The sequence below is a fragment of the Hemiscyllium ocellatum genome, chromosome 18 (assembly GCF_020745735.1).
Source record: "Hemiscyllium ocellatum isolate sHemOce1 chromosome 18, sHemOce1.pat.X.cur, whole genome shotgun sequence".
Lineage (NCBI taxonomy): Eukaryota > Metazoa > Chordata > Chondrichthyes > Orectolobiformes > Hemiscylliidae > Hemiscyllium > Hemiscyllium ocellatum.
Genome location: NC_083418.1, coordinates 67,565,198 through 67,581,431, shown reverse-complemented (window position 1 = coordinate 67,581,431; position 16,234 = coordinate 67,565,198). Strand labels below are relative to the sequence as shown.

Sequence of the window (16,234 nt, the reverse complement as noted above, 5' to 3'; positions counted from 1 at the left end):
TGCTGCATATTAAGCAACGTTTCAGAGGCATCCCAAGTCTGACAGCATTTAAGAGTGTAAAAGGACTTTTGCTTCTGACATGAAATCCTCTGCTGTTTCACTTGCAGTTCCAGAGTACGGTGAGAAGGTGAAGTATAAATGCATCTGTAGAACCTTTTAACAGCACAAGTAATGTGGCCAGGAAATTAAAGTTCAAGTTGATCAAAAAATAACATGATACCATGAATTGAAAAGACACGTTAATTACTCAAAGTCTTATGAATAACTTCCAACCTATATACCAACTTGATCAGAACAATTACATTTCAGCAATCATTAGCCTCAGATGTGCTTTGTACAGGCATCAAAAAACAAATTGTTTTCTGGTGAAGTGTTAAGCGGATGACACATTTGTATATAATTCAGTTCCCATTTTGTCAGTCATTTTATTACTGCATAAAATTTGATTCTGTACTGATTAGTTTAAAAATTAATTGCAATTTGAACTTTTAAACTTTTCTGCATTAAAAGTGGTGATGCAAAACTCTGGTAATACGTTAGCACTATTGTCAGAATGACAAGTACAGTGAAACTAATTTGCATGGCAGTTTCTACACGAAATGTGGACTTGGGAAAATTATAATGCCAGAAGTTGACAAATAACATTTTGCAGACAGGAAGTGTGTGCAGACAAATGGTTAATATATTAAAGATATAATTGATAGTTTATTTTTGTACATCGATAATTCATCACACATTGCATAGATTAAACTCCACACAATATGAAACTATGCAACATGGTAATAGCTTTTTATGTTCTGTTTGTAATTCCTACAGAATAGAACAGTTTACTTACTATAGGTTTTAAACTGCAAAAACCAAAAAAAAACTTTTTATCCAAGACACAGCAAATTCTAGATAATTACATCTTTTGATGTCATATTCCCATATGGCTCAGTCGAATGAACTTCTGCAATATTAAAGCTAAAAGTTTTGTACAAATTAATTGTTAAAAATAAATACATCTTTATTGATTTCCTGAATATACTTCATGCAATTAATTTGCAACAATTGCTAGTCCTTTGAGTAACTGGTTAACTTGGGTTGGTTTATCAAAAGGGGCCGATACTTTGCATTGGTGCAAAACAGATGAGAGTTTAGTTGCCTGTTGTGTCTTTCCTGTAGTTATTTCCATTACAGACTTGCAGTCAACCATTTTATACTTGCAAAGTAATGATTCACCCCATTAGGTTGAGTATAACCCACACAGTCAAAACATCTCACTTTTACTATCTATTCACAGATAGTCATAGAGTCCTATAGCACTGACCCAGTCCCTTTGGCCCAAACTGGCCCATGCTGACCAAAATGTCCATTCATGAGAACCCTGTATCCTTCTAAACCTTTCCTATCCATGTATTTGCCCAAATGCCTTTTAAATGTTGTTAATGTACTGGCCCCAACCACTTTTGCTGGCAGCTCATTCCATACGCGTACCATCCTCTGTACAAAAAAGTTACAGAAGACATTTTGTACTTTCATCATTAGGTTTAATCTCAGGCTTTTTGATGAGATTGGTTTTGCACATTTTCACCTTCATTATGCCGTGTTCACAGTAAACGTACCTCATGGCCTTCATCTTAATTCTGATCCTTCTGACTGGCTCCTCAAAATTTGCTCAGTGGATTCCTTGTAGTTGTTTCCTTTCTACTTTCATTTATAAATATTATTTGGTGCATTCTCATTTATTTTACTTTTTTCAGCTGCCCTGCGTTCATGCGGGTTCAGAATGTGCAAAGGCAACGCTCAAGTGCTTCAGTGTGAAGTTTGACCGTATGTGCATAAATGATCCAAAGTAATAAAAATAGTTTTAAAATTCAGAAATTTGAGAGACATTCAGGAGTCAGGTGCATCATCTTGGAAGGACCAATTAAAGGGAAATTGGTTTTGTATGGCTGTTCTGCAGTTGGTTGATGGGTTGAACACCTTCCAGAAACAATGCATGGCATGTAGGATAGACAGACATGCCTGGAATTCACAAGTATAAACCAGGCAAGTATAAAACTAAGTGGACAAATCAAGAGAAAAGCGGGAAAATCCCACAGAAGGCAAACGGAAGGTACTAACTGGGATTAGTATCAAACACATGAAAAGGATGATCGGAAGACAAAGGGATCCCTAGAAAAGAAATAACTTCAGACCCAAAATGTAACTAAAGACAACCCTTTCAGAATGTTAGCAAACGTATAATCAGGAAATATGTAAGAACCATAGGGTATGTTGACAGGCTGTAAAAGAATGAACACAAGTATTAAGCATAGCGAGTGATCATTTTCTTCAATAATTCCACTCGGTAATACGTTATCAATATTGCACACAAATAATCCCAGCAAAAACAAAGATTCTGATATTTAGAAAATGCAGGTATAGAATCAGAAGTCCTTCAAATACAGTACATCTCCATTGACAGCATCCAGGATCAATGACATCTAAGAGTAAATGTGGAGATTTTGGAGATATTGATAAATTAGACTCACTAGATGTTGAAGAGGTGTCAGTAGACTGGAAAAGAGTCATACTCAAAACAAGGTGACAAACACAGGTAACTACTTCAGTTATGCAAGACTGGAGGAACACCTTATCTTTCACCTTGGGACCCTTCAAGCACACGGCATCAACAACGATTTCATTAGTTCCCAAATCTCTCCTCCCAGATCCAACCCTTCAACTCGGCATGTCTTGGCATGTCCTATCCGTCCATCTTCCTTCCCATAGCCCGCTCCACCCTCCCCACCGAACTATCACAATTAGCCCCCATCTGCATCTACCTATCACCTCCTTACCTACCTTTCCTCCAGCCCCATCCCCACATCCTCCATTTATCTCTCATGCCCCTCCCCCTCCACATCATAACGAAGGGCTCATGCCGGAAACGTCTACTCTCCTGCTCCTCAGATGCTGCCTGACCTGTTGTGCTTTTCCAGCATTACCCTTTTCAACTCTGACTTTCCAGCATCTGCAGTCCTCACTTTCTCAAGACTGAAAATTAGCTGGGCAATTCCGTAAAACAATAATCAACATGGGTGGAGAATCAGAACTTCTGCCTGAACAACTTCCTTGATATCTTTAAGAAAAATCCAGGATTCACTAAAATGCACCATACCTCTATTTCCAAAAGATGTCTGACATTTTACATGAAAGTCTATTTGACCAGCCATAAATTGTCAGGATTCAGGTAAGGTACTTGTTTTAGCAAGTGACACTGAACTTGTGTGCGCGTGTACATGTGTTAGGGGTGGGGGGAATGGGGAAGAAATGGGTGAAAGATTAAGCTGGGCTACGACTAACTTTTCTAATTTACACAATTGGATTTAGGAACTCAAACGTAAATTGGAAACATTTTCAGAAGAAACAAAGCTACAAAGGGAACTGAAATCAAAAGGAGGCAGTCAGAATTTACTGATTTAAATACAGTGTTAACTAGGTAGAAAAATTATTTGACATTTAATGCAAGCATGTAGAAGATTTAAAAACGTTAAACTATACAGGAAAGGAAGAACTGGGAAATACTTATTAGTTTGTGAATTGTGTTGAAATAGCCAATAGAAGAGACACTGGTATATTTACAGTCAACGTATCCAACCAATGTACAGCAGAAAATAATAAAGAGAACTGTGAACTAAGCAGGCACAACAAACCCGAATCATAGAAAATAAGACCATAGTTTCCCGATTCAATTATATTTTGAATATGATGCTCTGGTTATCACAGCTGATTATGACACTCAATTTTTTCCATAAATCTTCTTGGTAACTGCCTCTTCTAATCCAGAAACAACTTGCTCTTCGTTTCAGGCACTAGGAACTCAACTTTGTGAAAAATGACATGCACCCACACATCCTAATCTTTTTGGAACAAGTTACTACACTAATATTCTATCACTATCAGGGTGGGATATATTGATCTTTCCAGAAATCCATGGAGGATCACTTACTAACCCAGGCTAGATGAAGGAAAAAGCCTCACAATAAAAATGCAGTCCATATTGAATGACCAATCTGTGTCCCTCTTGTCATCCACTCAATGATACTCAGGACAGAGTACAGAACAAGTTTAGTACAAGGCAGTGTAGGAAAGCAATATGGTTAAATTGGTATGATTGGAATTAAGCTTTTAAAAATCCTTCCCAAAAGAAATTCTACTTTCGTTAGACCTAAATTTCATACTTAAAATAAAAAATTAACTATGTAAATGACCAGGTTTGACATCAAATTGTGGACGGCAAAAAATGTACACAGCACATACACTACATCTAAATGTACTTGATATTTTAGTATTTTCATGAAGCTGTTGAAACCACATTGAAGTATTACAGCAAGGCACTAGAGCTTACATGCTGCTTTAATCCATTTATATTTCATCTGAAAAAATGTTCAATTCCCTTCATATGATTCCTGCATTTTTTTCATACATTTACTTTTGTTGGACAATCTAGACATAGATGTCACTGTTCAAAAATAAGGGATTAGTCATTTAACTTGAGGATGACAAGAGGGTTGAGAGACTTTGGTACCTCTATCTTAAGAGGTGGAGGAATCAAAGTTTGCGAATATTTTTCAGGCAGCGATAGATAAATACTTGGTAAGCAAGGGGTGAAAACTCATTTGGGTGTAAGCAGGAAAATGCAGTTATCAGGTCAGCAATGATCGTATTGCATGGTGGAATGGAGGGCCAAGTGGCCTAGTCTTGCTCTTAAGTCAAATTTGCGTATTATGAAATTCCAGTGAGCACTTACATGTAAAGGTAAAGATAAAAGGTCAACATTAGAATGAACTTTGCAATCGCAGAATTTAGATGAAAACTTAATGAATCCACAATTACCACGTACTTTGATAATTCATACATGTGACAATGAATCATTAATTCATTCAAATGTTAGAATTACTAAGTAGCTGAAGATAGCGTGCACATTACAGGCAGTCAGATACTAGCTCACAGGACAAACATTGCAATGTTCTCTTTTGTTTCAAGTGATTTACAGTACTAAATTTCCTTATAGCACTACTTATTGCATGATTTGTCAGACCAAGATCTTTCCAAATTAGGAGAAGTAATTGTGTTTTGGGGGCAAAGGAAGACATTTAATGCAAGGTGACAAAACATATAGGAATCAGCAAATAACAAGCTGTTTTCAATTTTCTGATACAGATCCAAATAGGCCACCTTTTGACAACACACCTTTCCACACATCCTCACAATTAGAAATGTTCCCAAGTATAATGTACACAATTAGAATTCCTACTGCTTGAATGCAAATGAGCATCCTATTTTGCCTTTCATTTAAGGTCAACATCTAAATTTTGATTGAATACTTTAGTATTCAGCAATTTACTGGGGATCTGCACCATCTACTTATTTTCTAGATTTTGCTAGGTCACACAACCCAGTCACTCACTGTCAAAGTTGCTCTCAACACTGCTGTACATTTAAAAAGAAAGTACCCATCTATATAGAACAGCGCAGTACAGGCCCCTCGGCACTCGATGATGCATCGCCCTGTCATACTAATCAGAAGCCCATCCCACCTACATCATTCTACGTACGTCCATTTGCCTGTCCAATGATGACTTAAATGTACTTAAACTTTGCGGATCTACTACCGTTGCAGGCAAAGCATTCCATACCCTTACTACTCTCTGAGTAAAGAAACTACCTCTGACATCTGTCTTATACCTATCTCCCCTCACTTTAAAGTTGTATCCCCTCGTGTTTGCCGTCCCCACACTTGGAAAAAGGCTCTCCCTGTCCACCCTATCTCACCCTCTGATTATCTTGTATGTCTCTATTAAGTCACCTCAACCCTCTTCTCTCTAACGAGAACAGCCTCGAGGCCCTCAGCCTTTCCTCGTAAGATATTCTTTCCAGACCAGGCAACACCCTAGTAAATCTCTTCTGCACCCTTTCCAAAGCTTCCACATCCTTCTTATAATGCGGTGACCAGAACTGTACACAATACTCCAAGTGTGGCCGTACCAGAGCTTTGTACAGCTGAAGCATAACCTCCTGGTTTTGGAACTCAAACCCTCTACTAATAAAGGCCAAAACACTGTATGCCTCCTTCACAACCCCGTCAATCTGGGTGGCAAATTTCAGGGACCTGTGTACATGGACACCGAGATCTCTCTGCTCAGCTGCACTCCCAAGAATCTTACCATTAGCCCAGTACTTTGCATTCCAATTACTCCGTCCAAAGTGTATCACCTCACTCTTGTCCACATTAAACTCCATTTGCCACATCTCAGCCCAGTTCTGCATCCTATCTATGTCTCTCTGCAACCTACTACATCCTTCGTCACTATCCACAACTCCACCAACCTTAGTGCCGTCCGCAAATTTACTTAACCCTCCCTTCTAAGCCCTCATCCAGGTCATTTATAAAAATGACGAACAGCAGTGGAACCCAACACCAACCCTTGCGGTATGCCGCGAGTAACTGGACACCAAGATGAACATGTTCCATCAACTACAACCCTCTAATTGGCTTGCTGAAAGAAAACACTGATCCAAACTGCTATGTCTCCCACAATCCCATTCCTCCACATTTTGTATAATAGCCTACTGTGGGGAACCTTATCGAACACCTTGCTGAAATCCACATACACCACATCAACCAGTTTACTCCCATCTACCTGTTTGGTCACTTTGTTCAAAAAGTCAATAAGATTCGTTAGGCACGACCTACCCTTCACAAAACCGTGCTGACTGTCCCTGATCAGATTACTCTTTTCTAGATGGTTAAAAATCCTATCTCTTACAATCTTTTCCAACACTTTACCAACAACTGATGTGAGACTCACTGGTTTGTAATTACTAGGGTTGTCTCTACTACCCTTTTTGAACAGGGGAACCACATTTGCTATCCTCCAGTCCTCAGGCACTATTCCTGCAACAATGATGATTTGAAGATCAATGCCAAAGGCACGGCAATCTCTTCCCTTGCTCCCAGAAGATTCTAGGATAGATCCCATCCGGCCCAGGGGACTTGTCTATTTTCTGCAGTATTCCTAATACCTCTTCCTTGTGAACCTCAACCTCTTCTGGTCTAGATGCAAGTATCTTCCTCGCCAACATTTTCATTTTCTATAGTGAACACTGTAGAAAAATATTTATTCCGTGCTTCCCCTATCTCCTCTGACTCCACACACAGCTTCCCACTATTATCCTTGATTGGCCCTAATTTAACTCTCGTCATTCTTTTATTCCTGACATACCTATGGAAAGCCTTAGGGTTAACCCTGATCCTATCCACCAACCACTTCTCATGTCTCCTCCTGGCTCTTCTGAGCTCTCTTTTTAGGTCTTTCCTGACTTCCTTGTAACCCTCAAGCGCCCTAACTGAGTTTTCACATTTTGCCCGAACATAAGACTTCTTCTTCTTCTTGACCAGGGATTCCACTTCCTTAGTAAACCATGGCTCACGCATTCTATATCTTCCTCCCTGCCCGACAGGTACACACTTATCTAGGTCACACAGGAGCTTTTCCTTGAATAAGCTCCACATCTTTAATGTGCTCATCTCCTGCAGTTTCCTTCCCCATTCTATGCTTCCTAAATCTTTTCTAATTGCATTGCAATTTCCCTTCCCCCAGCTCTAACTCTAACTGTACACCTATCCCTTTCTATCACAAAAGTAAATCTGACAGAATTGTGATCGCTGTCTCTAAAGTGCTCACCTACTTCCTAATCTAACACCTGGCCAGGCTCGTTACCCAGTACTAAATCTAAAGTGGCTTTGCCCCTTGTAGACCTGTCTACATACTGTGTCAGGAAGTCCTCCTGCACACACTGGACAAAAACTGACCCATCTATAGTACTCGCACTGAAGTGATCCCAGTTAATATTTAGCTAGTTGAAGTCCCCCACGACAACTACCCTGCCCCTCTCACTCCTATCGAGAATCACCTTTGCTATCCTTTCCTCTACATCTCTGGGACTATTCGGAGGCCTATTGAAAACTCCCAGCATGGTGACTTCTCCTTTCCTGTTTTTAACCTCAGCCCATACCACCTCAGTTAACGATCGAACATAACAGACTATATAAAAATACTTAAACTTTTTCAATAGTTATTGGTTAAGCATAATTCTGGAAAACCTGATAGTTGACAATTTAGTTTTTACCTTCCATGATAGTTTACAAATTGATTACAGGTGCACAGTAAAAAATACACAGTGTGCACTATTACTGTACAAAATGTTTTATTCCAAAAGGATGGGGCAATGCTTACATTTCCTTCCACTAAAGGAAAATGAGGCAGTGAACAGTCAACTTCGTTGCATTTCTAAACAGAAGCTGCAATGACATTTTAAAAACTAGCAAAATTCTACAAATTGCATTCTCTAAATATGGATATCCCTATAAAAAGGTCACATGCAATTACATCTTTTCTCAATAAAATTTGAACAAACTGCTTTATCTACAGCCGTAGAGATAGAATTCATTAATTACTTTCTACATCTCAATTTGCATTTAAACCCAATGTTGAAATAAATCTTTCTGCACAAGAGAAAGACAATTGAAACTTTCCACATGCTGCTAAAAGGTCTTGCACTGTTATATTCCAAATCAAAGACTAAATAAATGAAAAGGTTCCACTGTATTCTTTTTCACAAGCATCTTTCCCTGAAATACCTTCTTTATCGGTAATGTATCAGGTAGCTTCCACACAAAGAAACTGTACAATACCTGGATTTTAGAAAATGAATATGAAAATATCATTCATGCAGATTTGCTCATAATGCATTCATTCACCTCCAACAAGCTTCCAAAATACAGCTTCTACTATTTAAGTCTGCACGATGATAAATTTAAAATCTAGGTAGTTAAGCAGTTAAATAGTTGTGTATCACTCATATTCTGAAACGACTGTAACATTGACAATTGATATTAAAGAACCAAAATACATATGTGAATGTTAATTCAAGACCATTTTGTTTCACCATTCAGATTTTTTTCACAGTTCAAATTTTGACATTAACAATCCCACAGTGGCTTTCATCACCACCATGGGCGCAGTGAAAGTACTTTGCCAAGTTTTTGTATAGCTTTCACCAATTCACAAGTTACTGCCTTGATTTAATGTTTATTTTTTCCAATTGAGATAACTGGGCTTTTAAAGCTAGACTCCTAAGATCACCAATGCAAGTGAATTTTCTGCAAGATCATGATGCAATAACGTCTCACAACTTGCAGTTTATTCACAGTCATGCTGGTGACTGTAGCATCCATATAACAATAACTAGAACCATAATGTAATGTGTTGTGTAAGCATGCTGGACATTAATTCCCACAACCAGACCTGATGTGTGATAGTGTATCATCTCTTGAAGCATTTGAAAGCTAGTGAAAATTGATTAGAAAGGGTTAACCTGCTGATTACGTAGGTTTGCTCAAAACCACAATCAAACCATATATGATTCTGTTATATAGATATGGTGTTCAGCTTAATAATGCAATGGTTTTCGTTCTCATTTTAAAATATATACATATAATGATCAGAAAAAAAAATTAGTGTAAGAAAGTTGTTAGTTGTCAGTTTACTGGGACAGAGGGATAAAAACTGAAGAATGGACAAGAATAGATTAGCAAACTTACCTCATGACGATGCAAACGCACAATAAAGTAATATTGCTGTCAAAAGATTATCGGCCACGCAGCTCGGCAATGAAGTTGGGATCAAAGCACAAATGCAGACAAAGCTTTGGAATCAAGCAAATCATTCTTTTTTTAAAACTACAGGTACTTTTTGAATACAGTACTTCAGTACTATAGCACTCAACAATTAATCCACACAGATCATAAAAATGCAACAGGTTATGTAAATACTGCACAGCACTAAGTAGTTTTATCACAGCATGGAGTCTTATGTTCATCAACAGGGATAGTGCCATTCATTTGCCGAAGGATACATACTGAACTGAGTTTGGGTTGCATCTGCCTAGATTCAGAAGAACAACTCCTGACCCAGCCCCAATGGAGGAGCACGCTGGATATGAATATACCGCTATACAAGTGTGCTTCTAACCATAGTTTCAACACAAATTAAATTCACCAATTTCAATCAGGAAGCAGTGAACTACTGCGAAAAGGCAAAACATAATCCAGAGAGAGAGAAACTGGGGAAAAAAAAATTTCGAAGTTCCTATCATTTGTTAGCCAGCCTTTGAAAACCACTGCTAATCTACTATCAGAGTAGGATTCTATTGTAGGGAATTAAAAGGTTAGGTATTTCAACGTGAGGAGCATGAAATCCAAAGTTTGGAAATGCTAGTGCTGCAAGAGTCTTCTCATGAACTGTTACCATGATGCTACTTTGTCTAGCGGCAAATATTTATTTGGAAATAAAACAATGGCACTGGGAATTCAGAACGGCTTGAAATTTCCCATACTGGCCAGAGATCACAAAAGGACTATTTCAAATATTGCTGCAAATGCAGATTTTATATCACATAGTGGGAAACTGCCAGTTGGAGAACATGTAGCATAACGAGAGTTACTCATAAATTTCCTACCATATTTCAAATTATCCTACTGCTTTTGCCAAGATGGATTTTGGAATGTCAATTGTTGCTGTGCTTTATGTTTTGAAAATTCCTTCCAGCCTACAATTATTATAAATGTCAGAACTGCAGTATAAAACAAAGAAAAAGAAATTAAAAGCACATTTCAGAACAATCGTGTGGGCTTGGAAAAACAGTTTCACATTCCCACATATAAACATAGATCGAAATGTACAAAGGTATCTTCTAGGAATTAGGTTTTCTTAAATACAGAATTCTCCTTTGAAGGCTACTAGCTGTTCTTATAGGTGCTGTGTAGCAATCCCAAGATTATAATACACAGTAACTACTGCACAATGGACAATGGTGAAGGAGCCTTTCGTTCTAATAGAGACGTCCCCTGCTACGATTTCCTCGTCCACCCCAGCCTCGTCCTCTACCTCCACGGAAACCTCCTCGCTGTTCTATTAGAGAAAAAGGAAAAAAAGTGTGCTTGATGAGCTTTCTTATCTAATTGCAACTTGAATAACATTGTTAAGGTATGAAAATTATACTGAATTACACAAGCGTCTACTTGTCACATGAGCATACAGTTTACACAAAATTTGACACTTAATTTAAATGCTGACCTTTTATCCTAACAAGGTATTCCTTTTCCAAATTAACTAGCCGAGGTAAAAAAAACTTCAGAAGAACAATATTGTATTACTTCTGGCCTCTTCTTCCTCCAAAGGTATGAATTGCTTTCCTAGTTATTTACTCTCTCTATTGAAAAAATAAGCTAAATGAAGACAGCCAACTAGATCCAAATTCAATCAATGCTGCTCTGGCCCAGCTATCAAATACAGGGTGCGCATTGCCAGAACTTTTAAGAATTTTGTACGTGTCATTTTCTCCACAACAGCACCACTGAGAAGAGAAATCTAGTCACTTAGTAGCTTACAGATAAATTGTCATTCCACCAATGATGCTATTCAAGTTGTTACATCATTATAGATAAACTAAATTGCTAGATCTACAACTGGATTTACACAGCTTACCATAGGAGAAATTACCAAGATTACTGCTGTATTTGCCACTGGGTGGATTGTAAATCTGTCTGGTATCCCGTTTTTGTGCTGGGGATTGTTTCTTCGGAGGGGATGAAGTGTTTTCCTCAGCCATTCGTTTTTGCCTATTAACATGAAACACATGATTTATCCTTGACATTCCTTTTAAGTAAAATTACTCAATTCTGAGAAGCAGCATTCTGACAATGCAGAAATTAAGTATTTTAGTATTGTGGCCATTGGTCTTTTATCCTTGCCTATCTAAAGCCCTTGGGAAGTTCCTCTTTGTCAACTCATATTGTGCAATTGAAAGAAAACGAATAAAGGTAGACAAACCAACAACTGCGATCTTAATCTTAAAACACTCAAAGTAAATACAAGTTTTATTCCAGAGCTTTTGTATAAAAACACATGTCCATAGAGTGACACAGTTCAAAGTGAACATAGTTTAAGTGCAATTTCTTACAGTTAAAAAACAGCATACCATGACAGGAGATACAAGGATAATCTTACCCTACTTCAGCCTTCTGTACAGGCTTCCAAGAAAGGGTGACTGTGCTTTTATAAGAGGGAGGGTTGTGGAACAGATCCTAACCAAAAGAAATGTGCAAATTACTCAATGCCTTTTCAGATCAGTAAGATAAAGTCACCATAGTCACAGAGGATCATAAGGCTGTGCTCTTATTAGAAAGACAGGACTAGTGGTGAGTTTAACCGCAGGGTCACCATGCCTCAGGCTAGGGGCAAGGATGAGAAGGCAGAATGCTCGTGATAACCTCAGTCAGTGTGGGAACTGAACCCGCACTGTTGGCAGTAGTATGCACTGCATTCCATTCAGCCAAATGAGCTATCCGATCAGGTCAGTTTACAGAATTCATCCATGCCATCCAGAAAGGAAGTCATAATTCAATCTATTTGCCTAACTGCACAAATTGACAAGGCATTAAATAACAGCATTTAAAGATTTCCATCCAAACAAGGCAAGTATGTGCACATGGCAGTGCAATACTTCAGCTTCTCTTTGCAAGTTGTTTTTAAAACATCAACCCCCTTTACAAAAATGCTGTTATGACAGCATTTTAGACTGCGTGCCAAGCTTTGACCGGAACAAAAATCAATGTTTAGCTGCACAAAATCCCAAAATAACACAAAGCCGCCCTTTTCTGAAATCAGTATTATAAAAATGATTACCTTGATGAGAACATTAATGTTATTGGTTATCTTCAATGCAACAACTTTGATTTTGTTCTGTTGGAAAGAACAACACTTTATGAAAGATACATTTTGTTGGAGATATATTCCAAAACACATGGCTACAAACTGCACAATTCTGCTCTAAGAAACAACTTAATACAATGTAGTTACCAGAGGTATCTAAGTTTCTCCTAAGTCACCTTATTTAAATTTGAAAGATAACAACTGGCTAGAATACATACCTCTTCTGTTTTTAAAGCTTCACCTGTTTTTCCTTGTAAAGCAAGACGTAGTTGTCGGATATAAACTTGTAAACCTCTTGCAAAATACTGTAATCTGAACATAAAAGTATACAATTAAAATCAGAGGGGACTGCAATATATTCCACACTGTTCTTTAAGTTCCAAGATTAAAGTTCAAATTCAACATTGTGGCCATTATGATCACTGAGGTCTGCAACAACACAACAACGTGCAGAAGAGGCATATGAGTAGTTTTTTTTGAGAGGAAAAGTTGAGCAAATTGAACTTCTTTCTACTGGAGTTCAGAAGAGAGGCGACTTGATTGAAGGAACACAGAGTATCATTGTCACAAATCTAAACTGAAGCATGTTGAGGAATCAATGAGAGAACAGGCCACCTGAGGCTTGGTATTAAGCCATGAGAAAGGAATAATTGGCAATGTCGTTGTGAGAGCAAGCTTGGGGATGAGCAAACATAGCTTGACAGAAGTTTTCATCAAGATGGAGAAAACCCTCCTGAATCTGAATAGGGGAAACTACAATGGCCATAATAGGTTGGGAAATGTTAGAGAAAGGAATAACAAATATTCAAACAGCAAATAGGTAAACTACAAAAATTGTGCAATCCTGTCTGGCACCTGTCACAAAGCTAGTCCCTTTTTTTCTAAAAGCTGTTCCTTGGCTCAAGACGACTATCCTTGAATGTTTTCAGAGGGGCAATAAACCGGGCCGGACTCCAATCAGTCTGATTTGGTACAAAGATGAAAAGGATTTTGAGAGGCCTTTTGTTTATATGTAATCAGAGGAGACTTTAGGCCAAAGTGGTCACGCTTTAGAAGTGACCTATAAAGAGAGGGGAGTGGTCAGCTCTTTAGCTAGCTGAGCTGAGCAGTTTTAGTTCAGTCTTGAACTGGGAAGTTCAGCAGGGAGCTGTTGGAAACTCTCTCTTTTCTGCCCTTCAATTTCAACCTGTAGCATGTGTTCCATTTATATTGATTTTTAAAGGGAGTTTGCTTATTGGGACTGTGGAGTGTAATCAGAACAGCATAATTAAGTCTAGCTGGGTAGCTTGAGTTCTGTAGGGGTTCTTTATTCAGTTCTTTGTGTTTCATTGCATAATTTTGTGAATACATTTCTTGTCTGTTTTAAAATCTCGTAGTCAACTTAGTCTAGGCTTAAGTCTTAGCTTAAGAATGTTTTGAGTAGTCTGGCCTAGTCCATAACACACCAGAATGCAAAAAGAACAGCGGCCAAATCACGGCTTACGAGGTTAGTGATATGAAGAGACATACATTAAGATTAGGATCAGTTAAGAGTCAGCAAAGGAGTACCAAGGATTGATCAAGGAGGGGGAATATGGAGTATGAGAGTAATCTTGCATGGAACATAGAAACTTTTACAGTTGGTTCTTAAGGGTATGCAACGAGAAAACGTTTGGTGAAAATTAATGTAGATCCCTGGTCAGAAATGGGGGAATTTATAATAGGGAACAAAGAAATGACGGACAAACCAAACTCAGAGTGTGGTGCTGTAAAAGCACAGCCGGTCAGGCAATATCTGAGGAGCAGGAGGGTCAACATTTTGAGCATAAGCTCTTCACCAGGATGGTGAACTTATGCTTGAAACATTGACTCTCCTGCTCCTCGGATGCTGCCTGACTGGCTGTGCTTTTCCAGCACCACATTTTTTGGCTCTGATCTCCAGCATGTGCAGTCTTTACTTTCCCCAAAGTAAACTCATACTTCACTTGTCTTCAAAAAGGAAACCAGAAATGACGCGAACAATGCTCAGTAAAGGGAAACAAATGGAAGCAATTCTGCATCAGTAGAGAAATGGTGTTGAGAAATTAATTGTGTTGAAGGTGAAAATCTACAGAACCTGACAATCCACGTCCCAGAATAGTTAAGGATGTGATCCTAGAAATAGCAGATGCATTGGTGACCACTGCAGAAAATTCAGAAATTTATAGCAGTGCATTGAGAAAACATGGGTAGCATCAAACAGTCAACATGGATTTATAAAATAGAAATGATGCTTGATAAATCTATTAGGATTAGAGGATGTAGCGTGAAGAGTTGACTGAAGGAGCCAATGTTTGTGGTTTATTTGGACTTCTAGAAGACTCCTGACAAAGTCCCAAATAAAAAATTGATGTATAAAATTAAAGTGCTCGTAACTGCGGGTAGTGTATTGAGATGGATAAAAAATTGGTTAGCAGACAGGAAACAAAGAGTAAGAATAAGTGGGTCTGTTTCTAAATGGCAGACAGTGACCAGAGGGGTACTAGGATCGGTGCTAGGACCCCAGCAATTCACAATATATGTTAATGATTAGGTGAAGAAACATTTTTAATATCTCAATTTGCAGATGGAAAATGGTTGAAGGATGAGCTATAAGGAGGATGTAGAAACGTTGCAGTGTGATTTAGACAGGTTCAGTGAGTAAGGTAATACTGCATCATGTTGATGATGAGAGATTATCCACTCCATTAGAAATAGGGAGTAGCTGAAAGTAAGCATGCAGGTGCAGCTGGCATTAAAGCAGGCAAACTTTAGGTTGATCCTACATAGCTAGATGATTAGAGTAACAAGAATGTCATGCTGCAATTATACAGGGCACTGGTGAGGTCACACCTAGAACATGTACACAGTTTTGGTCTCCTATCGAAAGAAGGATGTACTTGTTATAAAGGTAGTGTTGTGAAAGTTTACCAAATTGATTCCTGGAATGGCAGGATTAATATACAAGTTTGTTAGGGTTATATTCATTGGTGTTTAGAAGAATGAGGGGAGAAATCTCTCAAAAATATACAAAATTCTAATAGGATTGGGCAGGTTAGCTGCAGGAAGAAGGTTCTTGATATTGGGGGAGTTCAGTCTGGGGACAATTTAAGAATAAGGGGTAAACTTTTTATGAATGAGATGAGGAGGGTTTCTTGACCCAGAGAACGGAGATTCTGTGGAATTGACGTGAAGTGGGTGAGGCCAAAACATTGTACACTTTTAAGGAGGTAGCAGATATAACTTTTAGATCAGGTTAGACTCCTTACAGTGTGGAAACAGGCCCTTCGGCCCAACCAGTCCACACCGACCCTCCGAAGAGTAACCCACCCAGAACCATTTCCCTCCTAACACTAACACTAATGGGCAATTTAACATGACCAATTCACTTGACCTGCTCATCTTTGGATTGTGGGAGGAAACCAGAGCACCCA

General features: G+C 38.5%; 1 protein-coding gene across 1 annotated transcript in view; it reads right to left on the bottom strand.

The window, feature by feature from the left end:
• Positions 1–725: 725 nt before the first annotated feature.
• The window catches only part of api5 (apoptosis inhibitor 5), a 36,487-nt gene continuing 20,978 nt past the window's right edge, over positions 726–16,234 (bottom strand). The window contains exons 10-14 of the mRNA XM_060839077.1: positions 13,022–13,115; positions 12,777–12,833; positions 12,099–12,175; positions 11,577–11,710; positions 726–11,000 (exon numbers count right to left, since the gene is read on the bottom strand). Coding sequence (XP_060695060.1) covers positions 10,921–11,000; positions 11,577–11,710; positions 12,099–12,175; positions 12,777–12,833; positions 13,022–13,115 — 442 coding nt within the window. The 3' untranslated portion in view covers positions 726–10,920. The remainder of the gene's footprint in view (positions 11,001–11,576; positions 11,711–12,098; positions 12,176–12,776; positions 12,834–13,021; positions 13,116–16,234) is intronic.